Below are 24982 nucleotides of genomic sequence, written 5' to 3'. Positions count from 1 at the left end.
CCCTTCAAGCAGCTCCAAGGAATGAAATATTTGGACTTCAAGTGGACCAAGAAGTAAATAGTTTGGGTGGGAGAAGGGGAGAAACAGCCTTGAACACACAGCGCTCATATAACTGGTTCTGAATAATATTTGGCAAAAGAATGAAGGTTTCTTACATCGGCCTGGTGTTAGTCTCCATCCTTCCAAACGCATCTTGAGTTAATTCAGCACCGGGAGATGGGGGAGAAAATAACCCTGGATCGTTACAATCCCACGGCCAAACAAAAAAAAAAAAAAAAAAAAAAAAAAGAGTCTGTATTTTAGAGCACTTACAAATTAGGAAATAAAAATGACATTTAGGGGGGATAAAAATAAAGCCTCATCCAAGTGCAAAGGGCTATAAAGCACCTGAGTGTCCCCCACTCCTCTCCCTCTTTTTTTCCCCGAGAATATGAAGGCAAAAATGATGAGAAGAGATAATGACGCTCTCCAGATATCACTTTGTTGACACCAGCCAGACCAAATGGCCCCCTTTTCTTTTGTCAGGGCTTCAGGCAACCTCCTGTTTTAACTTGGAATTGAACTTGGACTTCCGACCAGACAGGGGCCCTAAATTGAGGCAGATATTTTATTTGTCTGTCTCCGAATCGCTGAGTCAAGGAGCACCGATTGCACCAGGCCAGCGTGAAAAATAATAACAATAATTAACGGTGGGGAATTGCCAAGAGCTGGGACATTCCGCAGTGGCTGTAAAAAAAAAAAAAAAAAAAAAAAAAAAAAAAGCCCTTATTTGCCTCAAAATGTGGTGTCGCCGTGCAAAGAGGCGGCGGGATGGGGAGGAGGGATGGGAGGGAGAAAAAGAGCAGCGAGATTTTGGGAGCACCCCACAAGCTGCCACATCCCCGCGCTGTCACCCCTGGGGTGATAAGCAGGACCAAGAAGTATTTATCCCTTTCTTCTTTTCTTTCTCAAATTTAGCACCTTTTTTTTTTTTTCTTTGGGGGGGGAGGGATAAAACACGGTAATAAAGCCACGGGGTTGGAGACAGCGAGGTTTGACTTTGCAAATCCGCCTCTGGCCCTGCCTTGAGGAGAGCGGAAGGGATTTTATATATATATATATATATTTTTTTTTTTTTTCCCCCCTTTTCTAGACAGAAAAACGCAGAGAAGCCAAAGCAAAACACACAAAGAACATCCTCAAGCTTTAGGAAACCCCCTCCCAAGCTGGGGGGCTGCTGCTGGGGGGGGGGGGGGGTGCTGGGGATAGGCTGGGCTGGCAGCGCATTATCGATGGCAGCTAAAAAAAAACAAAAAACAAAACCAAACAAGAAAAAAGGTTGAAAAAAAGCCTCGGGGTGGATCCACTCCAAACAGGTTGCAGGAATCTGACAGGTTAGGAAGGAGAAAAGCCGGATCGTCTCGGGTCAGGCTCAATTCCCCGTCTGACACCACCCGAGACGGTTTGATCCAGCCCGGGGAGGGGGCGAGGGGGGGCAGTAACCTGAGATTGTGTTTCCCTCCTCGATGCATCTTTCCTCCTCGCTCTCTCTCTTTAAAAGCATTTAAATTAAAGATTAGGTAGGAGGGTTTTTTGATTTTTTTAAAAAAATTCCCTGTATAAACATCTCCCATGAAAGAGGGGAGGGCTGAAGAATTGGTGATAATCCCAACGGCTGGGACAAATGACAGTCTGATGTAAAAAAACTTTTTTTTTTTTTTCCTGTCCCTTTTTGGGGTGTTTTTTTTTTTGTCCCTTTTGGGTGCAATGCGTCAAGGCAGAGAAGACTGCATTTAATCTTATTTTCCTGTGCTATTCCGGGCATTGCTTTTGCAAGAATGCTGCTAAGGCTTGGCCACAGCCTCCCTGGTTGTATTAATTCAGCAATGAGCTGAACCAGGGATGTTAGGATTTATTTTTCTCTCTCGCAAAAAAAAAAAAATAAAAAAATAAAAAAAAATAAGGCACGCAAAGTTTGGGAAAAGAAGTCCGTTTTGGCTTTTATTTATCCAAAGCACATTTTGAACAAAGCCTGGGAAAGCTTTCCTTGGATTCCTCTGCAAGAATATAAGATTTAGTGGAATAATTTCTTCACTAAATTGGTACTCCAGTGGGAAAATTGTATGTTGATCTCAGACTTTCTCATACCACGGACTCTAATTTCCCTGAGGGCTCAAAAGTTAAATTCCCCTCCTTTATTTCCCCCCCGCCTCAAAAAAAAAAAAAAAAAAAAAGAAGGAAACTTTTCTTTCCAAATCGAGGTAGAGATTTTTCTGTGTGGGTGCATCGTGAAAACACAGAGGCACTAACAGGGGCTGGAGCCGATTTTACTTTAATAAAACTCATACCTTGGCCATTTTTCTTTGTATGTGAGATGTCTGGAGGTGGGAAGAACCATAAATACACTTTTTCTTCCAGAAAATGGTGTATCGAGGGGGGATTTCTAAATCTTTCAGACAACAATGAAGGGGGAGAAGGGGGAAACAAAGGGAAAAAAGGCGAAATTTAAAAATGAAAAGGAAAATATTCACGTGGCACAGATTTGCAGTGAATTATTTTCATCTATCCCCTAACTGAAATAAAGGATTTACCTTTTTTCTTTCTTCTCACCCAGCCCGTATTTTTTTTCCTCGAGGATATGTGGATATTAAAGAGGGTTTTTTTCAGCTGATGAATTTTATTCTGGGTGAGATTTCCCTGGCCTGAAGAAGCAGCGCTTGGCTCTGAGCTGTTAGATGGGCACGGATGTGCTCTCTAGGTGTTTGGCCACAGACACATCAGTATTTTCAGGAAAACAGTTACCTCTACACGTTTGGGGTAGAAATCCCTCTTTTGGAGAGTTTGCCTTGAATATCTACAAGTCCAATTAGCTTTTTAACAAACGTGATATATTGACAACCTCAAGATTTCCGGCTGCGAACATGCGTTCACCTGCAAAACTGTTCAGCTCTAAATTTCTGTGTTTTTTTGTTTTTGTTTTTGTTTTGTTTTGTTTTGTTTTTTTAAAAGGAGAGAGTGGCAATAAAGAAAATGGCTAATTTAAAGGAGAAAGGGTAGAAAACTGCCTTAAAAACCAACAGCTAAACTGATAGAGATAAGGTAATGAGAATGAGAAACAACTTGCAGTTTTACAAAGCAGAACAGAGCTGGACACCGCAAGGATGTATATACTTTTTTTTTTTTTTTTTTTTTCCCCATGGCCTCAGAGATTAATCTGTTTCTCCCTTCCTTTCCAGCATGAATAAAATTAAAGAAATAAATACACTGAATTTCTCCCAGGGTCTGTCTTCAAGACGGCAGAGAAAGGGAAGGCAAACCCATACTTGTCTTCAGAAGAAGAAAATTCAGCATTTTTCTTCTCGGAGCCTGCTAGTAGACGGAGAGGGAACCGCTCCCTGCAGAAATATCCATATAAAACCTTTTCCGGAGCAATCTGCAAGCCTAGAGCCGACACGAGGATGAGAAGGAGGAATTTATAAGTCAATATTATTTGATATGGGTCAATTTTCCCCTCTTATTTCCCAAATTTGAAAAATAATCCTGAAAACGTGATGCTGCGGGGATGGTGTGTGAGCGATGCGGACTCTTTCAGCCTCTTTCTAGAAATGCACAACCAGAAGAATATTATACTTTAAAAAGAGCTTGGGGGGGGGAAAATACTATTAAAAAACAAACAAACAAACAAACCAAAACCAACCTAACGAAAGGTTCTCACATCTGCTCATTTCTAATTGCTCCTTCCCCTCTTGCTATTTTTTATTTATGGGTACCACTCTCCTAAGCGGTTCCACATTTTGGTAAGTGTAGACATCCCCGAGCTGGTTTGGGTTCATTAACCCACTCGCCATGGCGGGGAGAGCCGCCCTCAAAAGCTGGGAAATTAAAAGAAATGATTAAAAAAAAAAAAAAAAAAAAAAAAAAAGAGCATTTTTAAAATAAAATCCTCACTTTCGGAACTGAGAGCTGTTTTGCACGTTGACCCTCCTCCTCCCTCCCCAGCCGCGGACCCTTCCCAAGGAAACCACCGAGTTCAATGTGATTTTTCTCCTCTGTTACCTCTAGAAAAATGCCCTTTTATCTCGTTTTCTTCTCCTTTTCTCTTGTTTTCTTCTATTTTTTTCTTCTATTTTTCTCTTTTTTTCCTCTTTGTCTCTTGTTTCCCCCCCTTTTCTCTTGTCTTGCCCTCTTTTTCTCTTGTTTTCTTCTCCTTTTTCCCTTGTTTTCACCCTCTTCCCTGATTTTCAGTGTGCAACCTGCACTATCACACCGAATTACAAAATCCAGTCTTTCATTAAACCGATATTCCCCCGGGATAGGAAGTGGAAATGCTCTTCCCCGAACCCGCCAGCTCAATTTGCTGATATTTTTTTGAATTTTCTCCTGCTGTCTGCCTTCCTCAGGACTCCTCGACCCCGAGCCCTGCCCGCTCCGCTTGGCGCATCCCCCGGTCCGCCTCTATTACCATAAATCTTTATATTTTTAACATTTAATCCCCTTCCCACGCCGCGCAGATAGGACACATGCTACAACAAAATGTTAACTACTTCATAAAAATTAAAGGCGGAAAAAAAAAAAAAAAAAGTGGGCTGCTGGGGGAGGGAAGGAGGTTTCTGTTTAGTTCCCCCCGACGTGGCGGACACCCAGCTTTAATTTACGTATCATTTCTTGCTCGGCTTCTTCCATCACCCCTCCGAGCCGTGCGGGTTTGGGGACAGGAGGGATGTTCCTGCTGGGTGATTTCTGGGGGAACTCACAGCACTTTGTGGAATTCAAAGGGGGCGGGCATTGCTTTTCTAATTTTCATATTATTTTATTTATCTATTTTAATTTTAGTGTATTTTCTTATTTTATACGTTGTTTCACTTTACTTATTTTACTTTTCTTTTAAATTGTATTTTATTTGACTTTATCTTATTCCATTTCATTCTATAGCATTCCATTCCTTTTTTATTACTTTTATTTTCCCCCACCCCTGCCCATCACCACCTTTTCCAATTCCACTTTTCAACCCAGGTTCAAGCCCTGCGAAGGTGCCCCCCGAGGCCGCAGCCCCGCAAAACCCACCCGCGAAGCTCCGGGGGACCCTCTTGGGCTCCTTCGCCTTGAACTTGGACTTCGACGGCTCTTTAGGACGCCGAAAATCCCTCCTCGGCCTCTCGGAGCGGGGCAAGTTCATTGGGAACTCGCCTTCGCCCTTTTACGGGCTCCCTTTGCCGGGTGGGCTCTCCCCGCCCCACAGGATTTGGGTGGGTTTATGTTTCTTTTTTTTCTTTTTCCCAGCTTTTATTTATTTATTTATTTATTTGCTATCAGGAAGAATTGCAAGAGGATGAGCTGGCAGGTGAAGCGCTGAGGGGGTGTGTGGTGGGGTTACCCCCCAAAACCAGCAGCACGGAGGGATGGTTTTAGGATTCAAGGGGTGACACGCAGCGTGGAGGGGTGTCCTGCGTGGGTATGCACCCCACGGGGGGCGACAGGGACACGCTGGGGCCATGTGGAGGTCCCCTCGGAGGACTTCACTCCCCATGGCAGCCCCCCCCCCCCAGGAAATTCGGGGCGGGGGGAGATAATGCAGCTCACCTCCCTTCGTACAGGCTAAGGCACCAAATTCCTAAAAAAATATATTATTTTCCACTTTTTCTTCTATTTCTACTTTTTAGGGTGATGGACATCTCTGAGCTTCCTCCCTCTCTTACTAACTCCTCCCCTGGGGGTTCCCCGAGGGCTGCGAGCCTCCCCCCAGTGCCCCCCCCCCCCATCCCCATCCCTCCCAGTCAGCAACCTGCCATTTTTCTATTTTTTTGCCCCAATTCCGCGGCAGCCCAGCTCCGCTTTATGAACTAACCCACGTTTTTACAAACCCTCACAAATCAGCCTGGACCAACAGACCCCCCCGTACCCCCTCCCCCGCTTTGTCCCTACCCCCACATCGTCGCTGAAATATTTATCACCGAACTATTAAACATCTCCCACGCGCGCCGAATGGGGGAAAATCAAATTATTTCAGTGTCTGACTGGGAAATTGAAGGGAGGGGGAGCGTTTGGGCAGAGTTTTTGCTTTTTAAATTTTTTTTTTCGGGGGAGGGGAGAAGCACTTTGCGAAGCAAAAAAAAGAATCAACAGGTTCCACCCGAGAAAAAATTGAAAAAGGAGGGGGTGGGGTGTGCGTGTGTGTGCTTTTTGGCCGCCCCCTCGAAGAGTCGTAGGGTGGTTGTCCGTCGTTTCCCCTTGAAATATCGCGGGTGGGGGGGGGGTTATCCTTTTATGCGTTCCCCCTCCCGATATTGTTTACAGCATCCTCCCCCCACGCTGAAACACAAATGGGGGGGGGGGATCCTTCAATGGAAAACCTGTGTCGTCCACCCCCTCGGTGTTTCGGGGTGTGAGTGGGAACATGGGGAGGCGGGGGGCCGCTTCGTCCTATCGCAACCGACACGCGTGGGCAGGAAGCCACAACACACACCACCACCACCACCCCCCCCACGCGGCTCTTTGTGCCGACGGGGCGGGCGCGGGGGGGGGGGTTGGGGGGGGGGGGAAAAGCGCTCAGCCAATGACCGTGACGGCTGGGTGACGTGGGCGGGGCCACGTCGGGGCGGGGGGGGGCAGGGGGGGCGTGGCCGCGGCGGATTTCTTAATGGAGCGGCGGCGGCGGGGCGGTGGCGCATGCGCGCGGGGCGCCGATATGTTGGGGGGGTCGTGGGGCGGCGGGGCGCGGCGCGGAGCTTCCCCCGACGGCGGCGGCGGCCGAGGAGGAGGAAGAGGAGGAGGAGGAGGAGGCGGCGGTGAAGGAGGAGGAGGAGGAGGAGGAGGAGGAGGAGAGGGCGGCGGGAGCAGCGCGGCATGACATGACGGCACCGCTCGGCCTCCCCCCGCGCTGGCCCGACGGCCTCGCCTGCCGCTGCGAGGACGCCCCGCGGGAGAAAAACCGCATGGAAGGGCTGGGGCACTGCCGGGAGATGATGCCCCACGCGGGACTCGCCGTCCCCACCGCCCCGCCGCCCCCGCCGCCGCCGCAGGGAGCCGCGTACGCGGAGCTGGCGGCCGCCGAGCCACCCCGGCAGTGCCCGTCGGGGGCGGCTTCCAGCGCCGCGCTGGGCTACGGTTACCCCTTCGGCGGGGGCTACTACGGCTGTAGGTTGTCCCACTCCCACGGAGTCAACTTGCAGCAGAAACCCTGCGCTTATCACCCCGGGGAGAAGTACCCCGAGGCCGGCGGGCCCCTGCCCGGCGAGGAGCTGCCGTCGAGGGCCAAGGAATTCGCCTTTTATCCCGGTTTTCCCAGCTCCTACCAGGCTGTCCCTGGCTATTTGGACGTGTCGGTGGTGCCGGGGCTCGGTGGTCACCCGGAACCGAGACACGACGCTTTGCTTCCCATGGAAGGTTACCAACACTGGGCTCTTTCTAATGGCTGGGATGGGCAAGTGTACTGCTCCAAAGAGCAATCGCAGTCTGCACACCTCTGGAAATCACCTTTCCCAGGTAGGATCCTCCGGGAACTGGCGTGCTCGCCCGCTTCCCACCCGCCAGCTCCCACCGGAGGTGTGGATGTGCGTGTGTGTGGATGAGTGTGCATATATACATATACAGATAGATACGTGTATGCCTGTATATGTAATTAAAGGGAAAGAAATGGCTCTGGAATGCCTCCTGTGCAAGGCAATGTGTATGAACATGTATGGGAAAGAAGGTGAAGCAATCATTTCTGAATCAAAATATACGCCGTGAGCTTGCTTGGAAAGTAACTTTGCCGTTTAATTCTTCCCCTTCTTCTCTCCTCCCTCCTGTTGCCTCACCTAAAGAGCGTCTCTCGGTGCCTTTCTCTTCCTTTTCCCCTCTGCTTGCCGCTTCTCTAAGCTTCAAAAAGGAAAAAAAAAATTAAAAAAAAAAAAAACAAACCGAACCTTTTCTAGTGGTTCAGTCGAATGAGAAGTGTCGGGGGCTGGGGCAGTAAATCATATCACAATTACACACAATTATAGGAATAGGTGTCAAGTGACAAATGAATCTGGAGGGGAAGGAGGGAGGCAGAGGGGTGGGGTGGGGGGACAGCAGCGGCGCATCCTGCCCCACTGACAGCCCGCAGGCAGCCGGGAAGGCAAAACCCCTCCCCAGAGCATCCAACAAACCCCTCGCTCCCTTCCCCCCCCGGTCCCACCGGGCCCGGCCGGCTCCGGGCCCCGACGGCAGCGGGGGGAGGAAGGTGATGGTAGGTGCTGCCTCCCAGTACCCCTCCCCAGGCTCCTTCCAGCTCTCCAGTCCCAGCGTTGGGTGGGGAAGGACGCGGCGTTGGGGGGAAATAACCAAAATAAAAGCGGAGGGGGGACCCTACAGCATCTTAGGTGGAGAGAAGGGACGGGTCTCGTTAGTCCTTGGAGGGAGGGGGGGGGCACATCGGTTTATTTATTTTCCTTCTTCGGGACAAAGAGGGACGGAGGAAGGGGCTTTCCCGGGAGATTTTTGGGGAGGGGGAGCGGGAATTTGGCGATGCATTGTTGGCTGCATGATGGGTGTGTTTGGTTTTTTTTTTGGGGGGGGGGGGGGGAGGTAAGGGGGGTATCCTCGCATTCAAACTGTATTTGGGGGACCTGCCGCCCCCACCGCTTTCTCTGCCCAATTGGTGAACCCCCCTGAAGAAGATTCCTGCCCACCCCACCGCTGGCCTTTGAGGCACCCTCAGCATCCCCAGTTTCCCCCCCCTCCCCCCCAAAGAGCCGATCGCCCCCAAAGCTCCCCCAGGGGCTCCCCAATTAACTCCTGTCAGCCATAATTGGGGCTGTGCTGCCTGCCGAGGAGAGCTCGCCTCCATCTTCCTGCTCCAGCCAGCTGGGTCACACCTTTGCGGCGAGCAGTTTCGTCACCCGGGTCACCCCTCAACCCTGGCAGGGGGCTGGGGGTGCCCGAAAGCTTGGGGGGGAGCTTTGCCCCCTCCCTAGTACCGGCAGAACAGGGGTGAAGTTGCTCCCCACATCCCTGCTGACCCTTTTCCCCAGAGCCCCTTCGCAAAGCACAGAGTGTCTCCTCCTCCTCACCCCCCACAAAAGCCACTAGAAAGCGGGGGGAGCCGGGGCTGTTCTTGCTGGTTACCCCCCCACACCCCCCACACCCCCCCCCGAGGGGCTTCCTGGGGTGCACCAAGCCGGCGGGAGGGACTGGGGTGCGAGGGATGCGCTTGTCTCTGCACCGGGCTCGGTGTTTGGGGTTCACATCTGCGGGGATCACCGAGAAGGCTTGCTGCTGGAGGCGGGGGGGGGGGGAGGGAGGGGGGAGGGAAAGGAGGAGAAAAGGAAGAAAGAAATAGGGGAGAAACTCTAGGTATTGTCTCAAATCTCTCCGTTTGGAAGCTCCTTTTGATTATCCGCGCACATTAGTCTGCGGGTTGACTTGATGGTCCTTGTTTATCAGTGTGGAGAGTGTCGCCAAGAAAAACGGGCTTTCACCATATGAATTATGAATATTATGTTATTATCGCTATTATTACAGCATTATTCCCCTCGCTGGATGCATTTTCTGCCTGTCTTGTCTCCTTTTCCCTCTCTTTTTTCCCCTTTTTCTTTGCTCGCATTCCTCCACTCTTTATTTTCCTTTTTACCCCCCTTTCTCTCTCTCTCCGACGTGCAGAAATCCCCACCCCACACCCTGGGATGCAGTAACCCCCCATCTTCTCCTCTTTCTTATGTTTGTTTTTGTTTTTGTTTTTGTTTTTTAAATCCAGACGTGGTCCCCTTACAACCCGAAGTCAGCAGCTATCGGAGGGGACGAAAAAAAAGGGTCCCTTACACCAAAATCCAGCTGAAGGAGTTGGAAAAGGAGTATGCGGCCAGCAAATTCATCACCAAAGAGAAGAGGAGGAGGATTTCGGCCACCACCAACCTGTCCGAGCGCCAAGTGACAATCTGGTTCCAGAACCGGAGGGTCAAGGAGAAGAAAGTGGTGAGCAAATCCAAGACAGCACATCTCCACGCCACCTGACAGAGGATGACTTTGGAGGAGAAGGGGAGAGGAAAAGGAAGCAAGAAACATAAATATTTATCTGGTAGTTTGTATGATAACATCATTGGGACTCTGCTGATTCCAAGTCATTATTTAAAAAAGAGAAAAAAAAAAAAATCAACATTCACAACTGCACACGCGCATCCCCCCTCTAAAAACCACCGAGTGCATCTTTGATTTATCCCTCTGCCCCGCTCTGACTGTGAAAACCCCAGTTTTGCTCTGAGAAACCCATCGATAAGGTTAAACTGTGTATATTTTTAAAGGAAAATACTAATAAGCTAAGAGCGTAGTTACGTTAAAGGAGAGATGAACTCTGAATGTCACCCTGTAACGCTGTATAGTCCGACCCCCTCGCCAGTCTCTCATATCTCGGGCCATTTCACGCACCGATGTATAGATGTATGGAGAACCTATGACAAAGTTGCATCAGCTTCGTATTTTCTCGGCACTAGGGACCGAAAATAAGAAATAAGGCTGCTATTGTGGGAAGAAAACCATTGCTTGGTATCGCTTAAATCTCCCAATTTTAGGTCCTAGATGGAAGTGAGTTGCTGTACGAGACTATTTTGGGTTTGTTCTCACGAGGGTTTCTGTATCTCTGCCATAAAACTGGAATGTCTGTTCTCCGCTGACAAGATGGAAAATGCACAATATTGTCTTTGGGGTTTGTTTCTTTCCCTCTCTAAACCGGCTGATTATCGACAGTGTTCTTTGGATATGTAAAAGCATCTTTTTTTTTTTTTTTTTTTTTTAAATGTCTTGTATATGTATATAATACTGTGGTGTCCAGATGATATGTACCGACTGCAGATGACATTTCTTAAAAATAAATATCTTTTTGTTGTTGTTGTTTTGCCTTGAGGAGAGGCTCTTTGTGCACCTCTTTGTAGCCCCGTGCTTCTCCATCCCTCCCTCCAGCCGCCTCCTCTCCCCACCACCTCAAATACAGTCCCGGGCGGGAACCTCCGCAGAGACAGGATGAAAACAAGGGGGCAAATCCGGAAAATTTGGACAGAAACCGCTCAATAAAGGGTTCGCTGAAAGCAGACGAAGGATGCGAGGGGCAGATGCGTGTCCCTAAGGAAGGTTGTTCCCAGGAGGGTAAAAAGCGGAGAAAATAAATCCTCGGAGGTTGAGATGACTGAGTGCCTTTTTTTTTTTTTTTTTTTTTTTTTAATTTTGCCTCTTTTTTTTTTTTTTTTTTTTTTTTTTTCCCTTTTTTTCCTCCCCCTCGCAATTACCCCGGGTGAAAACGCGATGACTTTCCGGAGACGCTTCTAATCTCTTTAAATCTCCCTCCCAAAGGACGCGTTTCGCTAAACCTGTTTGACTCCAGCCCCAGATAAAAATCTCCCAACCTGCCCTCGCCCCGCCGGGCAGCACCGCGGCCCTCCCGGCTCCGCTCCCGCGGAACTTACGCGGCCCAAAGCCGGCCGGGCAGCTCAGAAAGAAATACGAGAGAGAGGAAATTGTTTCCATAGGCGGATTACAATCTACCTTAATATCTGCTAGATTTAATCACCTCGTTAAATGATCAAAAGGGGAGGGGAAGGGGGGGAAAAAAGGCTTTTAAAGGGATGTAACCTAAAACAATGTTATTGCAGATTCAATTTGCGTTGAGTGTGCACATATATTGATGGGGGGGTTGCAGGCAGAGCAGGCACAAGCTATATGAAGCTATATGAAAAAAAGATTAGCACTGGTCTCTCCAGAAATGCATGCGTAGGTACACTGGGTGTTCAGGATGATATGCATAAGTATATATATATACACATAAGTATATATATATACAGATTTGTACAAGGATATATAATGGCATGTGCATATAACCGTGTATGTCCGTTTCTTTTTATTATCTGGGCGTCGGCGTATATATATTTTATATATATATATGTGTTACATGTATGTGCGTTGGGCTTGACAGTGTGCATGTAATTTATATCTGGGTATTAAGGCGATCTGTGTATCTCCGTGTATAGGTCTATCACATATAATATACCACATATAACAACGTATCTAGACTACCTATATGAATTTATATATATACACATATATATACATATATATGCGGGTATATATACACACACATAGACAAATGCAAGTGCAACCCTCTATATTATCATACGAAGTGTTGCGTAGATCTCATTTGTGGTCTGTCCCCGTGTGTACGTATGGATGTGCATATAGTTTTGGAAATTAGTCTGAAAGCTAAATACATGGGGGGGGTGTATGTATAGGGTCTCTCCGCGGGTTCAGCGCGGTGGCAGAGTGTGCCCTATGGAGCCCATACCACCACCAGAAATGCCGGGAAAGCCCCATATGGATTCGGATGCTTCCCCAAATCTGCGGAAAGGTGGGATGTGACTTTGACTCACACCGGGGAGTGGGGCTGGATCCTCTCCCCCCAGCTCCCCATCCCTGCGGGGGAGCTGGAAAAAAAGGGGGTCCCTGATTTCTCCCCCCCAGCCCCTCATTTCTCTGAGTGCGGGGAGAAACCCGGGGCTTGATCTGGTAGTGTTTCCCGCATTTATTTTGAAGAACTTCGGTGGTTTGGAAGCACAGGCGGAGGTTTAAATCTTATTATTTTATTGTTTTTAAGATGCTCGGCTAGGAAATATCGCTATTCCTCGAGAAACCCATCGGCGCTGCTATAGCGGGATTAAGTCGTTGGTAAAACCTGCTCAAACCCACGAGAGCCACGAGAATATGTGATTTGGGTGTAAAAAAAAAAAGCTCTTCCTCTTAAAAAAAAAAAAAAAAAAAAAGCTTGCTGTGTGTGCAGACACTGCAATGCCTGAGAGCAACTCCAGACAAGCCCAAATCCGACATCCCGACAGCGAGCGTTGTTGTTCGCTGTGGCTCTATTCTTCCTCATTCTACCTGAATTTCACCAGTTCTGGGGGAGGAAAAAAAAAAAAAAAATTGATCAAACTGAGGTTATTGGGCGACGGTTATTGAAGGGAATGAGGGGATATGGATAAATACTTATTTTTTCCTTGATGGATGTGGGTAATTGGGCTCAAGTTATTCACGGAGTTTCCAATACTGGAAGTTTTTGTCAACTGTGGTTTAATTTTGTTGGAGGGGGAGAGGGCTGTCTGCGTGTCGGTTTGTGTGTCGATCACTCTTTCAACTCGTGTGGGAGGAATTAAAAGGGGAAGGAAAAAAAAAAAAAAGAAAGAAAACAAACACAAAACCGGAGGAGAAACAAGAAATTCATTCATTACACTTCAGGACACCAATGGGCTTTTGATGCTCTTGGTTGGCAGATACTGGCGAGACCATGAAACCAGGCGCTCTCCTGTCATTGCCCCCGTTTCCTATAATATTTTCAAATATCCTGATTTTTCCTGTGTCGCTCGACCCCCCCACCCTCTCCTCGGGGCTGTCCCAGCGCCCAGGAGCCGGGAAGGCGCATGGATGCAGGGAGGCAATGCTGAGGTGTCGGCTGGGATTTGGGGAGACGGGGGGAGCTACAGCCCCCAGGGAAGGGGGTCCCCGTCCCCGACATGCTCAGGACCTCGAGGCTGAGCCCCCCCCAGAGGTGGGGCTGAGCCTTCCCCCGCCGTCGGGGTTGGAGTCGGGGCGGGATGGTGGCGGGGCGAGCTCAGGATCGGGCCCTCAGGGGCAGAGAGGGAACCCGGGACGGACAAACCTCCCCTTCCCTCCACGCACACCCACGGACACTTGCTCCTCCCTTTAATCCCAGCGGATTGGGAGAAAAAAAAAAAATGTCTTTTCGGGTCTGGTCGGATAAAAATAATACCCCTACTTAATTTTTAAGCTAAATCCTTCCTGACGTTCCCAGACACGGTTGATTTTTGGTTTTTGCTTTGTTTTGTTTTCACAGAAGAAGGGCAAAATATAACCCCTAACTCAAGTTATTGGGTCATCCTCTTCCAAGAGCGCTGGAGGAGGCACTTGCCTGGAGGAGAAGAAATTAATCTAAAAATTGCGCACATGCACAAGGAATAGCTCCGTATTTCCCTGCTGAAGTTCCGCGGGTGCGGAAGCAGATCTCCCTCGGACGTGACCCACCCGGGAACAAAAATCCAATTAATTTCTACCTTTTCCCACTTATTTCTTCACCCCCCCGTTAGGAAAAGCCATTGGGGATCGCTTGTTCTCTTTTCCTTGCTTATTTATCCATTAACGCCCTGCCCGTAGCTCGCTGGGTATTAGGTCAGCAGCCGTGACGTCACTCCTGTATTACCCTTGACCGTGACTAGGCGTTGTTTGACCTTGACATCACGAGCTGCTGGGATAATAAGTGAGGGGACCCTCACCCTTGATCTTCTCCTCACCAGCCAGCCCCGAGCAGCTCCCGCTCCTGTTTACAGATAAACAAGGTGTTATTTGAAGTCTAGACAGGCGGGCTAATGGCCAACAATAAAGCCCTGAAAAGGAAGTTTCCCAAGTTTAGCCTTTTCTTTCCTTTGTATCGAGGACTTTGAATAACTTCCCAACCGCAGCTTTATGGTAAAATCCTGGACAAGGGATTTCCCTCAACTTTTTTTTATTTTTTTCCCCAGGCATTTTCTTTTTCCTTTTTTTTTTTTTTTTTTTTTTAATTTTTTCAATTTTCTTTTTCCTTTTTTTTTTTCTTCTATTTTTCTTCTACTTTTCTTTGTTTTTTTTTTTTTTAAATTTCCTTTTCTTCTTCCTTCCATTTTTCATTTCCTTTTTCTTTTCCTTTTGCTTTTTTTTTTTTTTGCTTTTTTTTCTTTTTAGTCCATTCACATTTGCATATATTCTTCTTTAATGCATTTTTAAAATAATAACTTCCTAATCTGGAGGAGAAATTCTGCTCTCGCAGCCCTGTGCTCAGTGCAGAGGTGAGTATAACTCTTGCTAGTTAACTTTCTATTTGTTATGGAAGCGCTTGGTCTTAAAAAAAGACGATTTTTTTTTGTTGTGTTGTTAGGAGCAGAAGAGAAGAGACTTCTAAAGGCTTTGCCAAGAAATTATTTCTTAAGACACTGACAGCCAACACGGTGCGTGTGTGCACACACATCCCACAAACTCCTAGAGCACTGCTGGTTCCTTGTTTATAAACCGCCTTGCCTACGTGGTTCAGCACATTTGGGGAAACCCTCGTGTTTATGGGTATTTAAGAATTATATCCAGCAAAATGTCGTGTCTCCTGTCGCCTCCACTCCGGGGGGAAGCTGCTGCCTGGCGGGGAGCTCAGTGGGTTCAGCCCACAGTTGGACCAGCCGTGGGTTTAATAAACTCCCTTTCCTCCCCACCACTTTCTCTTCCTTTACAAGGAACGTTAAATAAGTGAGATCACGGTTTGCAGGCTCTCCAATTGCGATTTGCTCTAGAGTCGTGAATTCTAGACCATTAACTGGTTTGTTGTTACAGTTGTTGGGGGTTTTCAGCCCTCCAAGGGAATTACAGTATGAAACGCCAACTTCTCACCCAAAACAGAGCTGGCGGACAAAGCAAACTTCCCTAAAGTTGGGGACTAAACCTTTGCCTCACAAAGGATGCAGGCATCAGTTTACATTAATCTAATAGGAGGAGAAGATCCTCTGCTGGCAAAGCTGGGGAAAAATATAATGATATTCCAGGCATTTAACTATTCCCTGCACCCAGGCTAGGACCTGCCTTCGTTAAAACTGAAAGCTGACCCAGATGATTTGTATATTGGAGGAGCCGAAGTGTCGTAGACGTTTTTATTCGTATCCATTTACCACTTTTCCATGTTAATATATTTATTTTTTTAATACCCAGCTCCTACGTGTTCCATTTTTCTACCCTCTTTTATATATATATATATATATATAAAAGGTGTCTTGTACACTTATATATCTATAAGATGTCTATAGACATGCATTTTCCACATCAGAAAAAGTAGCCAGCACAGGTTTCAGTGATATATAGCTACCCCGAAATAACAGTTCTGTGGGCTTTCCAAAGCCTGTCTATATTTTATTCCCCGTGTCATGTATCTATATATTTATTCTAAATACTTCCCTTTTGACCCTGGCAGCTAACTTCTTGTTCGAGTCACCACAACTCCTTACAACTCCCAACCAATTCGGGATGAAATTTGCTTGATCAGAAAAACTGAGCCATGACGGGATCTGTTTTTCCAACCTGCAGACGCACAAGGAGACCTTTTAATTTGCTTTTTCCCCCCGCTCTTCCCCCCCGCCCTTTTCCAGGCGGGAAGATGGAATAGATACTTTGCAGACTATTTTTGCCCTATGAGGCTTCAATTTCAAAGTCTTTTCGGCGAGAGAACTGACAGTGGGGCTAAGTCCTTCCCATTTTGCTGGGGCCATTTTTACTGATTTGATGTTGAGTCTGATTTTTGATTTCTTGAAGAGAGGAGGCTGGGGAGGAGGGGGAGAAAGAGCCTCTTCAAGTGGGAGCCGCCAGCCGAGCTCAGCCCCGCGGGCTGCGCTGGGGAAGATGAAATGCGGGAGGAGGGGAAGGGGAAATTTTATTTCTCACGCTTGGTAGAGAGGGGTTGCGGTGGTGCAAAACGGGAAGAGGAGGAAGGGATGAGCGCAGGGAAAAATCCCCCAAACAGGGGGGGAAAGGACGAAGCAGGGAAAAGGCAACCCAAAACTTGGGGTTGTTGTTTTCCCCGTGTAGTGGGTGATGCTCACCCGAGACAGTCATTAGCATAAGATGTCGATCCTATTCACTACACTAGACAGTGACCTTGAACTGAGACGTTTGCAATCTTCCTTTTCCAGCGTCTTTTTCTCTCCCTCTTTTTTTTCCAGGGGCTGTTTTTTGACCGGCTCCCATAGGCGGGGAGCTTCTCCCGGCTTCTTCCCACCAGCATTTCCCGAAAGCTGCTTGTGTAACTCGTGAAGGTGCGAAAAAATAAACCCTCCCCGAGGATTATTAAATATCAGCGTCGAAAAGGTCTCGCTACCTGAAAACTGGGATTCCTGCAAATGGAGAAAGGCTCCGAGATTTTTCTGCTGGGCTGGGCAACTTTTTCTAGTGGGGAAAAAAAAAAAAAAAAAAAGAAGAGGGGTTGCTGCAAGCGATATGAGGTAGAAATCGGGATATATTTTTGGAGAGCCGGCGGTCGGGGTGGATTCTGCACGACGGAGGCTGCCTAAACCAGCAGTACCAGTGCCCCAAGCAGGAGGACTCGACTCAGGCTTTAATTTTTAAGCGTTTTTAAGCTCAGCCTGCATTGAGCATTAGAAAAGCCCAAGCGCTCAACCTGAACTGGGAAATGCGTTTTTAATGGAGAAGAAATTCCCGGGGAAACGCGGCAGCTTTGCTTAAGAGTTCTTAGGATTTATTTTTTGTGCCCTTCCTTGGACCTGCTGTCTGCTTGCAGCAGGAGCAGCGCTGAGCTGGGGAGCCCTGTTCAAGGCCACCAAGAGCAGGGAGTTACTCTCCACGCTGTGCATCGCTTAATATATTTCTGAGCACGGCTGTAGCATTACCCAGCTCTTAAAAAAAAAAAAAAAAAAAAAAAAAAAAAAAGAGAAATAAATAAAGGAACCGGGGGTGCTTTTCTCCCTCCCCCTTGCTGTGATGCCCACGCTGACACTACTCCTCCACGCAGGATTCCAGCGCGCAGTTTGTGGTTCACTTGCTCCGCAGCTCAGCCCTGCAGCTGCCTCCCCTTAATGTTTTCTTGGAGGTAAACGTGAAATTTTATTCATTTTTTGGTTTCACCCCTCAAAAAAAAAATTCAAATTGAATAAAGAGGAAAAGCCCCAAATACCCAGAGTCTCCTCTGAAACAAAAATGGTCCGGTGGAGAACAAAGCCCTGCAGCACCCGGGCACTTCTGAATATGGGGAATTTTGCAAAGAAAAGAGTAAGGTAGAGGAAGGGTTTTCTTTAAAAAAAACAGCAAACAAAGCCAATTCAGATGGCAACCTCCGGGGATCACGTGCTCATTTTTATATAAACTATTCCTCCCCACGCTTGCCCAGCGTTGCGAGCGCTTCTTCTGCAGCGAGAAGACACTCTTGGAGAAATTGCAAGCAGCTTTTTCACTTATACCTGCAGGGAGAAAAATTCCTTGGCAAGGTTTAAAAAAAAAAAAAAAGTGCTAAACTTTCATTCTAGCAAAATATTTCTAGTAGTCGTATTTCTTCCTTCGCAGGCAAAGCGTATAGGAAGGTATGCACCTATATCTGCAAGGTATGTATGTAGCATTTCCATAGATGTGCCAGGGAGAAAGAGGGTTGGGAAATATGGACAGTAGGTTTTCCACCTTCAGGAGCTGTCCACTGAAGACGAAAAAACACCTAAATGAGTTATTTTATTGGCACTTGATTTTTCTTGCAGGTCTGGGAGGAGGGTCAGCTGAAGCCCCAGTGTTTTGCCAGATGAGGAAAAAATTATTTCATGCTTGAGAAATATATATAAAATATCGGTAAGAATATAGGTGAGGGAGGTTGGTTGCTGGCTGGAAAAGCAGCAGTTGGGGGGGATGCGGCTGCGCCCGCCCGGCTCAGCCTCCGCGGAGCGCCTCCGCCCCCGCGGAGCGGTTTTACCTCTACAGGAATATTTACGGTACTTTGCAGAGTCAACCTGGCAAGGGGAGCGCTTGGGAGTTGCTTAAGGCAGGGAGGAATGCAAAGCCATGCAAAAATCGAGCAAACGGGGTGGGCATTTTGGTTTCTTAAAAAAAAAAAAAAAAAAAAAAGGGGGGGTGTGGGAAGGAGCAAGAAAAAAAAGAGGCAAAAAAGCACTGCAGAAAAAAAATCGAACCTAGAACACCCTCAAATGTCTTCTCGTGTTCCCGGTTTCCATACAATGCACCTTTCCTAGTTGTCTTTTTTTTTTTTTTTTTTTTTTTCCCAACGTATTTATTTTGCTCTGAAAGAAGACAATATTGATTTTTTTTTTCCACCCCTTGTATTCCTTTGCAGCAGCTCTTTTCAGTATGACCAGGAGAAGACGATAGGTGGGAGGGAAGAAGAGCTCTGTAGTGTTACGAGGGCAGAATATATTGCTATAAGGTGGCGAGGAACCAGCTCTGTGTGTGTGTACCTCTGTTCCCAGAGGTGGGGACCAAAGAAATTAGGGGGTAGGACTATAATTTTATTCTTTCCCAGAAACGATGCAAAAAAAAAAAAAAAAGAGATTTGAACACTTATTCTATGCGTATGTGCGCCTTGGTGTATATGGAATATATACCGGGTAAATTAAGGCTATATATAGTCGTGTTCTTCTGGCTGCTTTATTCGACACAGATCATTAATAAAAGCAATTGAGGATTGTTAAAAAATCTTCCATCCCTTCCTGGGAGAGTGGCAAGAGTCTGGGAAGAGGCTGCATTCCCCCAGCCCACGACAAAGCCACCTAGTCCGAGAGGAGGGGAAAGAAAATGATAATAATACTAATAATACTGCTAATAATAATAATAAAAAAAAAGAGTAGAAGAGGTCGCAAATAGCCTCCGACTCTCCCACCCCACCGCGAGTAAATATGAGCCTGTTGCGGGCACCATCATTCGTCTCCTTAAAAAGCCCGTAAACTTTATATGACACAATATCTAATAGTAATTTATTGGGGAGATATTGTAAATTCGAACTGTTTTAGTTAATAAAGGAGCTAATTAACGAGAACCAGCCTCGCTTTTGCAGATGGTGGAGGGCCCCGAAGTGTTGCCGGGGGAGGGGCTCACAGCGGTTTTGGGGCAAAACCCTCGCCTATCGCTTATTTTATGCTAAACATGTCATTTTAGGGCGCTTCGCGATTCTTAAGCCAGCGCTGGGAGCCGTTGCCTTTTTTTTTTTTTTTTTTTTTTTTTTTTTAATAAAATGCTTTATGGGATTTTTTATGATTTTTTATGATTGGGGGGGGTGAAGAAGGCCGGGGTGGGGGGGGGAGAAAAGGCGTAAAAAGGCGGAACTTGCTGTTGTGTTTTGTCTCGGCTGCCAGGGGAGGGGAGGGCCCCCCCCCCTCCCAGCGCAATTTGGGGCTCACGTGACCCCCCCGGACCAATGGGGCCGAGCCGTCGGTTTAACTATGTTTAATGTCAGATAGCAATAAAGTAGAAGCTTTCGGTCAGGCCCGCGGAAATGGGCGAGCACAACCTCCTTAATCCCGGCTTTGTGGGACCTCTGGTGAACATCCACACGGGAGACACCTTCTACTTCCCTAATTTCCGTGCCTCCGGAGGGCAGCTGCCCGGGCTGCCTTCCCTCTCCTACCCCCGACGGGATAACGTCTGCTCCCTGCCCTGGGCATCCTCGGAGCCCTGCAACGGGTACCCTCAACCCTACCTGAGCAGCCCCGTCTCCATTAACCCTTCCTTCGGCAGAGCCTGCGACCTCGCCCGGGTGGAGGAAAGCAAATGTTATTACCGGGAAACCTGCTCCGAAACCAGCGGGCTCAAGAGGGAGGAGAGGGGCAGGGACAGTGCCTTGCTGCCCCTCGAATCCAGCCTCCCCAGTGGCATGGGGGGCAATTTCAGCAAATATGACTATCCGAGCAGCGAGGCGGTGCCCCACGACCCTCCATCCTGCCAGTCCTTGGAGTCAGACTCCAGCTCTTCCTTGCTCAATGAAGGGAATAAAGGCACGACCGGAGAAGCGGGGGGTTTGGTGTCCCCTCTGAACCAAGGCAGCACTTTAGGCAACGGTGGTAAGGAGGGGCCGGGGGCTGGAGCTGGTGGTGTTGGGGGGCTGTTTGCTTGGAAACTTGCCGGTTTGGGGTTCCTTCGTGGTGGAATTCATGGGCTCAGCGAGGGGAAGCGGCGTGTCTATATGTGCTGAGACCACTAGGGGTAGCACCGAAATCCCGAATGTTTTATTAGGTGGTGCTTCTTTTAAAAGAAAAGGCTATAAACATGTAAATATCCCATAAAAAAAAAAAAAAAAAAAAAAAAGAGAGAGAGACGCAGAGAGAGAGGGTAGTGGTTGCGCATCCCTGCCCGGCGCGGAAGGTTGGCGGAGTGTTCGGGGGCTTTTTGGGGACATCGCAGAGGTGTGTCTGCCCGGGAAAGGTGGGAGGAGGGGGGGATGCTTAAAAAACGTCCCCCACAGCCTTCAAATTCGACACTGGGGTGGAGGTTTCCCCCTGTTAGCGGGCTGGAGCCTCTCCCGGGGAGCCCCAGTCTTGTCGCCCGCTCCTTGCCTCGTCCTTTGCTCCGTGGCCCGGTTATAACGCTCCCTACCTTTCCCTTCCCCTGCCTCCTGTGCCCGCCCCACGCGTCACCCGTGGCCGTGGTAGGCAGATGGGAGTATCCCTAAGCACCCACGGCCAAAACAGCGGGGGACCCTCGGGGCAGAGCTGCAAAAAGGGGTGCTGGGGTGCCCCTCTTTTTATAAAGAGGAGGGGTTTTCTTTTTTCCTTGCCAAGTGCTCAACTCTCGCTCCCCCTTTGCCAGGTGCTCCTTGGTACCCGATGCACACACGATCCCGGAAAAAACGAAAACCCTATTCCAAACTGCAGCTGGCAGAGCTGGAAGGGGAGTTTATGGTCAATGAATTCATTACTCGCCAAAGAAGGAGGGAGCTCTCAGACCGATTAAACCTGAGCGACCAGCAGGTGAAGATCTGGTTCCAGAACCGGCGTATGAAAAAGAAAAGACTCCTCCTGAGAGAGCAAGCCCTTTCTTTCTTTTAAAGTTTTAAAAGCGTCCGTGTCGGGTATTAAAAAAACAAAACAAAACAAAACAAAAAAACAAACACAACAACAACAAAAAAACCCACATAGACTCTCTAGCGTTCACCCGAGCTCCCGGGACTTTACCTAATCACTCTTAATCCCCCACCCTTCCTTACCCAGAAATCAATGAATAAAGAAATAATCATAAATAACCAGTTTCCCTTAAAATATGAAACCCGACAGCGAGGGAAATAAAACAAAAAAAAAAAAAAAAAAAAAAGCATCTTCTCCACCGGGACCGCGGGGGGACAGACGGCTTCCAGAGATGCTCGGCGGGCTGAAGGGGAGGTTGTGAGTGCGACTTTAGCCGCTTTGCCTTTGCCAGCAGCACAGGTAGGGATTCCGAGCAGCGCCGGGCACCGTCGGGGCCGTCGGGGGCCGCCGGTCCCGCTCCACCCGCCCCCGGCTCTTCACCCCCGGCCGGCGGCGGTCGGCGGCGAAACCGGCCTTGGGGGTGACGGGGGGGACCCTGGTCCCTCTCTTGGGCTGCCACGCAGGGTTTAGGGCTGGTTTGGTGGTGAAGTGGGAAAGCGGGAGGGGAAAATAGCAAAAAGAGAGGAATCGGGGCGAAAAAATAGGGAAGGAAATGGGGTATGCTGTCGGAAAGGGCCAACCCTACATCCTTATGGAAGATGCTTTTTTTTCAGTGCACGGTGTGACCCAAGATGTGTTTTTCTCAGTCTAAATTGAGGGTTTGCGGCTAATCAGGCTCTTTAGGCTTAATCAGGATCTCTAGGAAGAGGCGAGAAACAAAGACTGTGTATATATCCGGTGTATATGGTATATATCTATATAATATATGAGGTATGTGTATCACACTCAGTCCCTTTGAGGCTTTGATGCAGGCGGTGGTGTTGTCCTCAACGCCAGAATGTCACAAGGAGAAGGAAAAAGCACAGCCCCCCCTAGAAAACCCTCCCAGGAAAAAAATCTGAATTTCCTTTTACGTAAACTGAGCCTTTCGGAGATTTTTTTCTTTCTCTGAATTCACAGCGCTTCTCTGCACTACCCCCAAATTATGTCCTTCCTCTTAAAAAAAAAAAAAAAAAAAAAAAAAAAAAGAGAGAGAAGATATTTCTTCGCCACAGCTCTACTAATGGAGTATGTATGCTGTTTTACTGTGTTTATTGATGACAGTGTAGGAAAATAGGTAGGAAAAAAATCATTTTTTTTGTACCCTCCGGTGATAACAGCCTGTTGGAGTCTGAACGAGTCACATCTCTCCTTCCCTGAGATAAATGGAAAGATGCGATTTGTCTTCTGGGTGCTATATTCTCAATTTAAAAAAAAAAAAGGAGATTGCGGGTTTTTTTAAAGGAAATACATCTCATTCAGCTTTGTCTTCCTTCCCCAGCTGCCGATTAGAGTGAAAAATTGCAGGTTTCTAGCAAGGGCGATGCTTTCCTTACCTCCCTAGAAAGTCCTGCTAGCTGCAAATAGGGACAGCTCCATCTTTAAGAAGAGGTTTCGGTCTTTGGGGGACGGGGGGGCGAGGGGGTTGGCTCCCTAAACCCCTGTCTGGCTTTTTCCCTTTCAGAGCAATAGAAAGGGGCCTGGTAGGATGCGACACATTTTCTTTGTACGTGTGCTCGGATTTCCTGGGGAAACCCACCAATTTTCGTGATTTCCTATCAGGTCTGTGTTCAAGGCACTTTTAGGTCGGGGGGGAAGCGAGGCGGGGGTCGGGTCAGAGTGGGGGTGAAGCAGGTTTAAGGCCTTGGGGAGCTTTGTCTGCATGGGAAATTATAATTTAGCGTAAAAATGAACAAAAATAAAATAAGAATTTTTAATTCAGGGTGAAGGGGGGAGAGGGGGACGGCGGTGCTGCAGCCCGGTGCTTTGCCACACCACGCTTTGCTTCATTCGTTTTATATCGGAGGGGGGATTAATTTTATGGCAAAGCAGCGTTTTCTGGGAAGTCTGGATGCTCACCACGTGCTCCCGCTTCCCCGCGTTCATGGTCATGACCAGCAGCGCCGAGGAATGCTTTTATTTACGAGCTGCAAAGGATGGAGCCGACTCCTTGGAAAAAAAAAAAAAAAAATCCCTCCCTGGGCAGAAAGGAGCCTTTTCCTTCACTTCTATTTCTGCAGGAGACTCCATCAGACCCTCCTCCCTTCATCCCCATCCCTTCCGCGGGTGCTTCACTTTATTTCCCCCCCCCCCCCCTTTTTTTTTTTTCCTAAATTCCTAACCCGGGAAATGTCACAGCTTTAGTTCCTTCCACTTGTTTTTGCAAAGAAAGACCTCCCCTATCTCCTCCTTCAATGCTGGCTTTTGGGCGAGGGTCCCTTTTTGTCCCCCTCCTCCCACACAAAAGGGCCGCCGTGGAGGGTATCGCCTGTCGCGATGCAGTGCAATAAAGCCCAGGATGTGTTAAAATACACATATATAGAGATATAACTCTAGATGCTCCATGCGCAATTCAAAAAAGAGGAAGGCGATGTGGAGGAATGCAATGTCTTGGGGAGATTTGGGGGGGGGGGTTGTGGGAGGAGATTTGGGGGGTGGTTGTGGGGTGAAATTTTGGGGGGTGGTCGCGGGGAGGAGATTTTGGGGGGTGGTTGTGGCTTTGGGTGCTTTCAGAGCACCTTGTCGCCGTGTCGCAGGGCTGAGCTGGCTCCGCAGGGGTGACTTCGGGCTGTGCAGTGTCGTGGGAACCAGGGTGGGTGGGTGGGTGGGGGCTGTAATTCCACTGGAAAAAAAAAAAAAAAAAAGGACCAAATCCAGGCAGGTTTTGCTGTCCTGAGCTCCCAGCAGCCCCCCCGCAATGAGGCAGCGGTGGGATGGGGGCCGGGAGGAACAAGGGTGAGTTACGGGGAGATGTCAGCAATGCTGTGTTGGATTTCAATCCCACCATCCCAAAAAACAAATCAATCCGTTTCGTTATTCTTCTCCCACCGAGGGGCACTTGTATCCCCCGAAAAAAACCCCACCGCCCTCCCCAACACAAAGGCCAAGACACCAGCAGCAACCCCTAGAGAAAATGCCGAAGAAAATGAAAATATATGCAATATTCTCTTCCAGATTGCTTTAAAAAGGCGGCTCGGTGGGATTTCTGTTTGTTCTGTGTTTGTTCTCCGTGTACGTGGCATTGTTTTTCTGCTTGTATCCTCTAGTCTAGGTTATCGTGGTTGTTAATATGCATCCTTCGCAGTATAGTTCATATGTAATGTTTCTTACCTCAAGCTATTCTATGTAGGGTCTATGCAAATGTCTGTTATAGCACGTTCTGGCTTTATATAGTCATGTAAAAAGTTGCTTCACAATAATAATAATATTAATAATAAAAATATTGTATTATTATGTGATTTCTTGATAATAAATAAAATTGCCCAAACCTCTACTTGGTGATTTACTGTTTACTATTTAAAATTAGTATTAACTCGCAA

At 48.0% G+C, this 24982-nt stretch overlaps 2 protein-coding genes across 2 annotated transcripts; both read left to right on the top strand.

The window, feature by feature from the left end:
- Nucleotides 1-6827: 6827 nt before the first annotated feature.
- On the top strand, nt 6828-9951 carry HOXC13 (homeobox C13). The gene is made up of 2 exons (XM_032989066.2): nt 6828-7461; nt 9695-9951. Exons 1-2 carry the CDS (start codon nt 6828-6830, stop codon nt 9949-9951), a joined length of 891 nt encoding a protein of 296 aa, XP_032844957.2.
- Nucleotides 9952-19999: 10048 nt separating this feature from the next.
- Nucleotides 20000-21548, top strand: HOXC12 (homeobox C12). The gene is made up of 2 exons (XM_032989033.1): nt 20000-20564; nt 21310-21548. Exons 1-2 carry the CDS (start codon nt 20000-20002, stop codon nt 21546-21548), a joined length of 804 nt encoding a protein of 267 aa, XP_032844924.1.
- The last annotated feature ends 3434 nt before the right edge of the window (nt 21549-24982 follow it).

This window comes from Tyto alba, unplaced genomic scaffold (assembly GCF_018691265.1).
Source record: "Tyto alba isolate M040663 unplaced genomic scaffold, T.alba_DEE_v4.0 Super-Scaffold_23, whole genome shotgun sequence".
Lineage (NCBI taxonomy): Eukaryota > Metazoa > Chordata > Aves > Strigiformes > Tytonidae > Tyto > Tyto alba.
The sequence above is the reverse complement of the archived record's forward strand: the minus strand, read 5'-3'. Positions and strand labels throughout refer to the sequence as shown.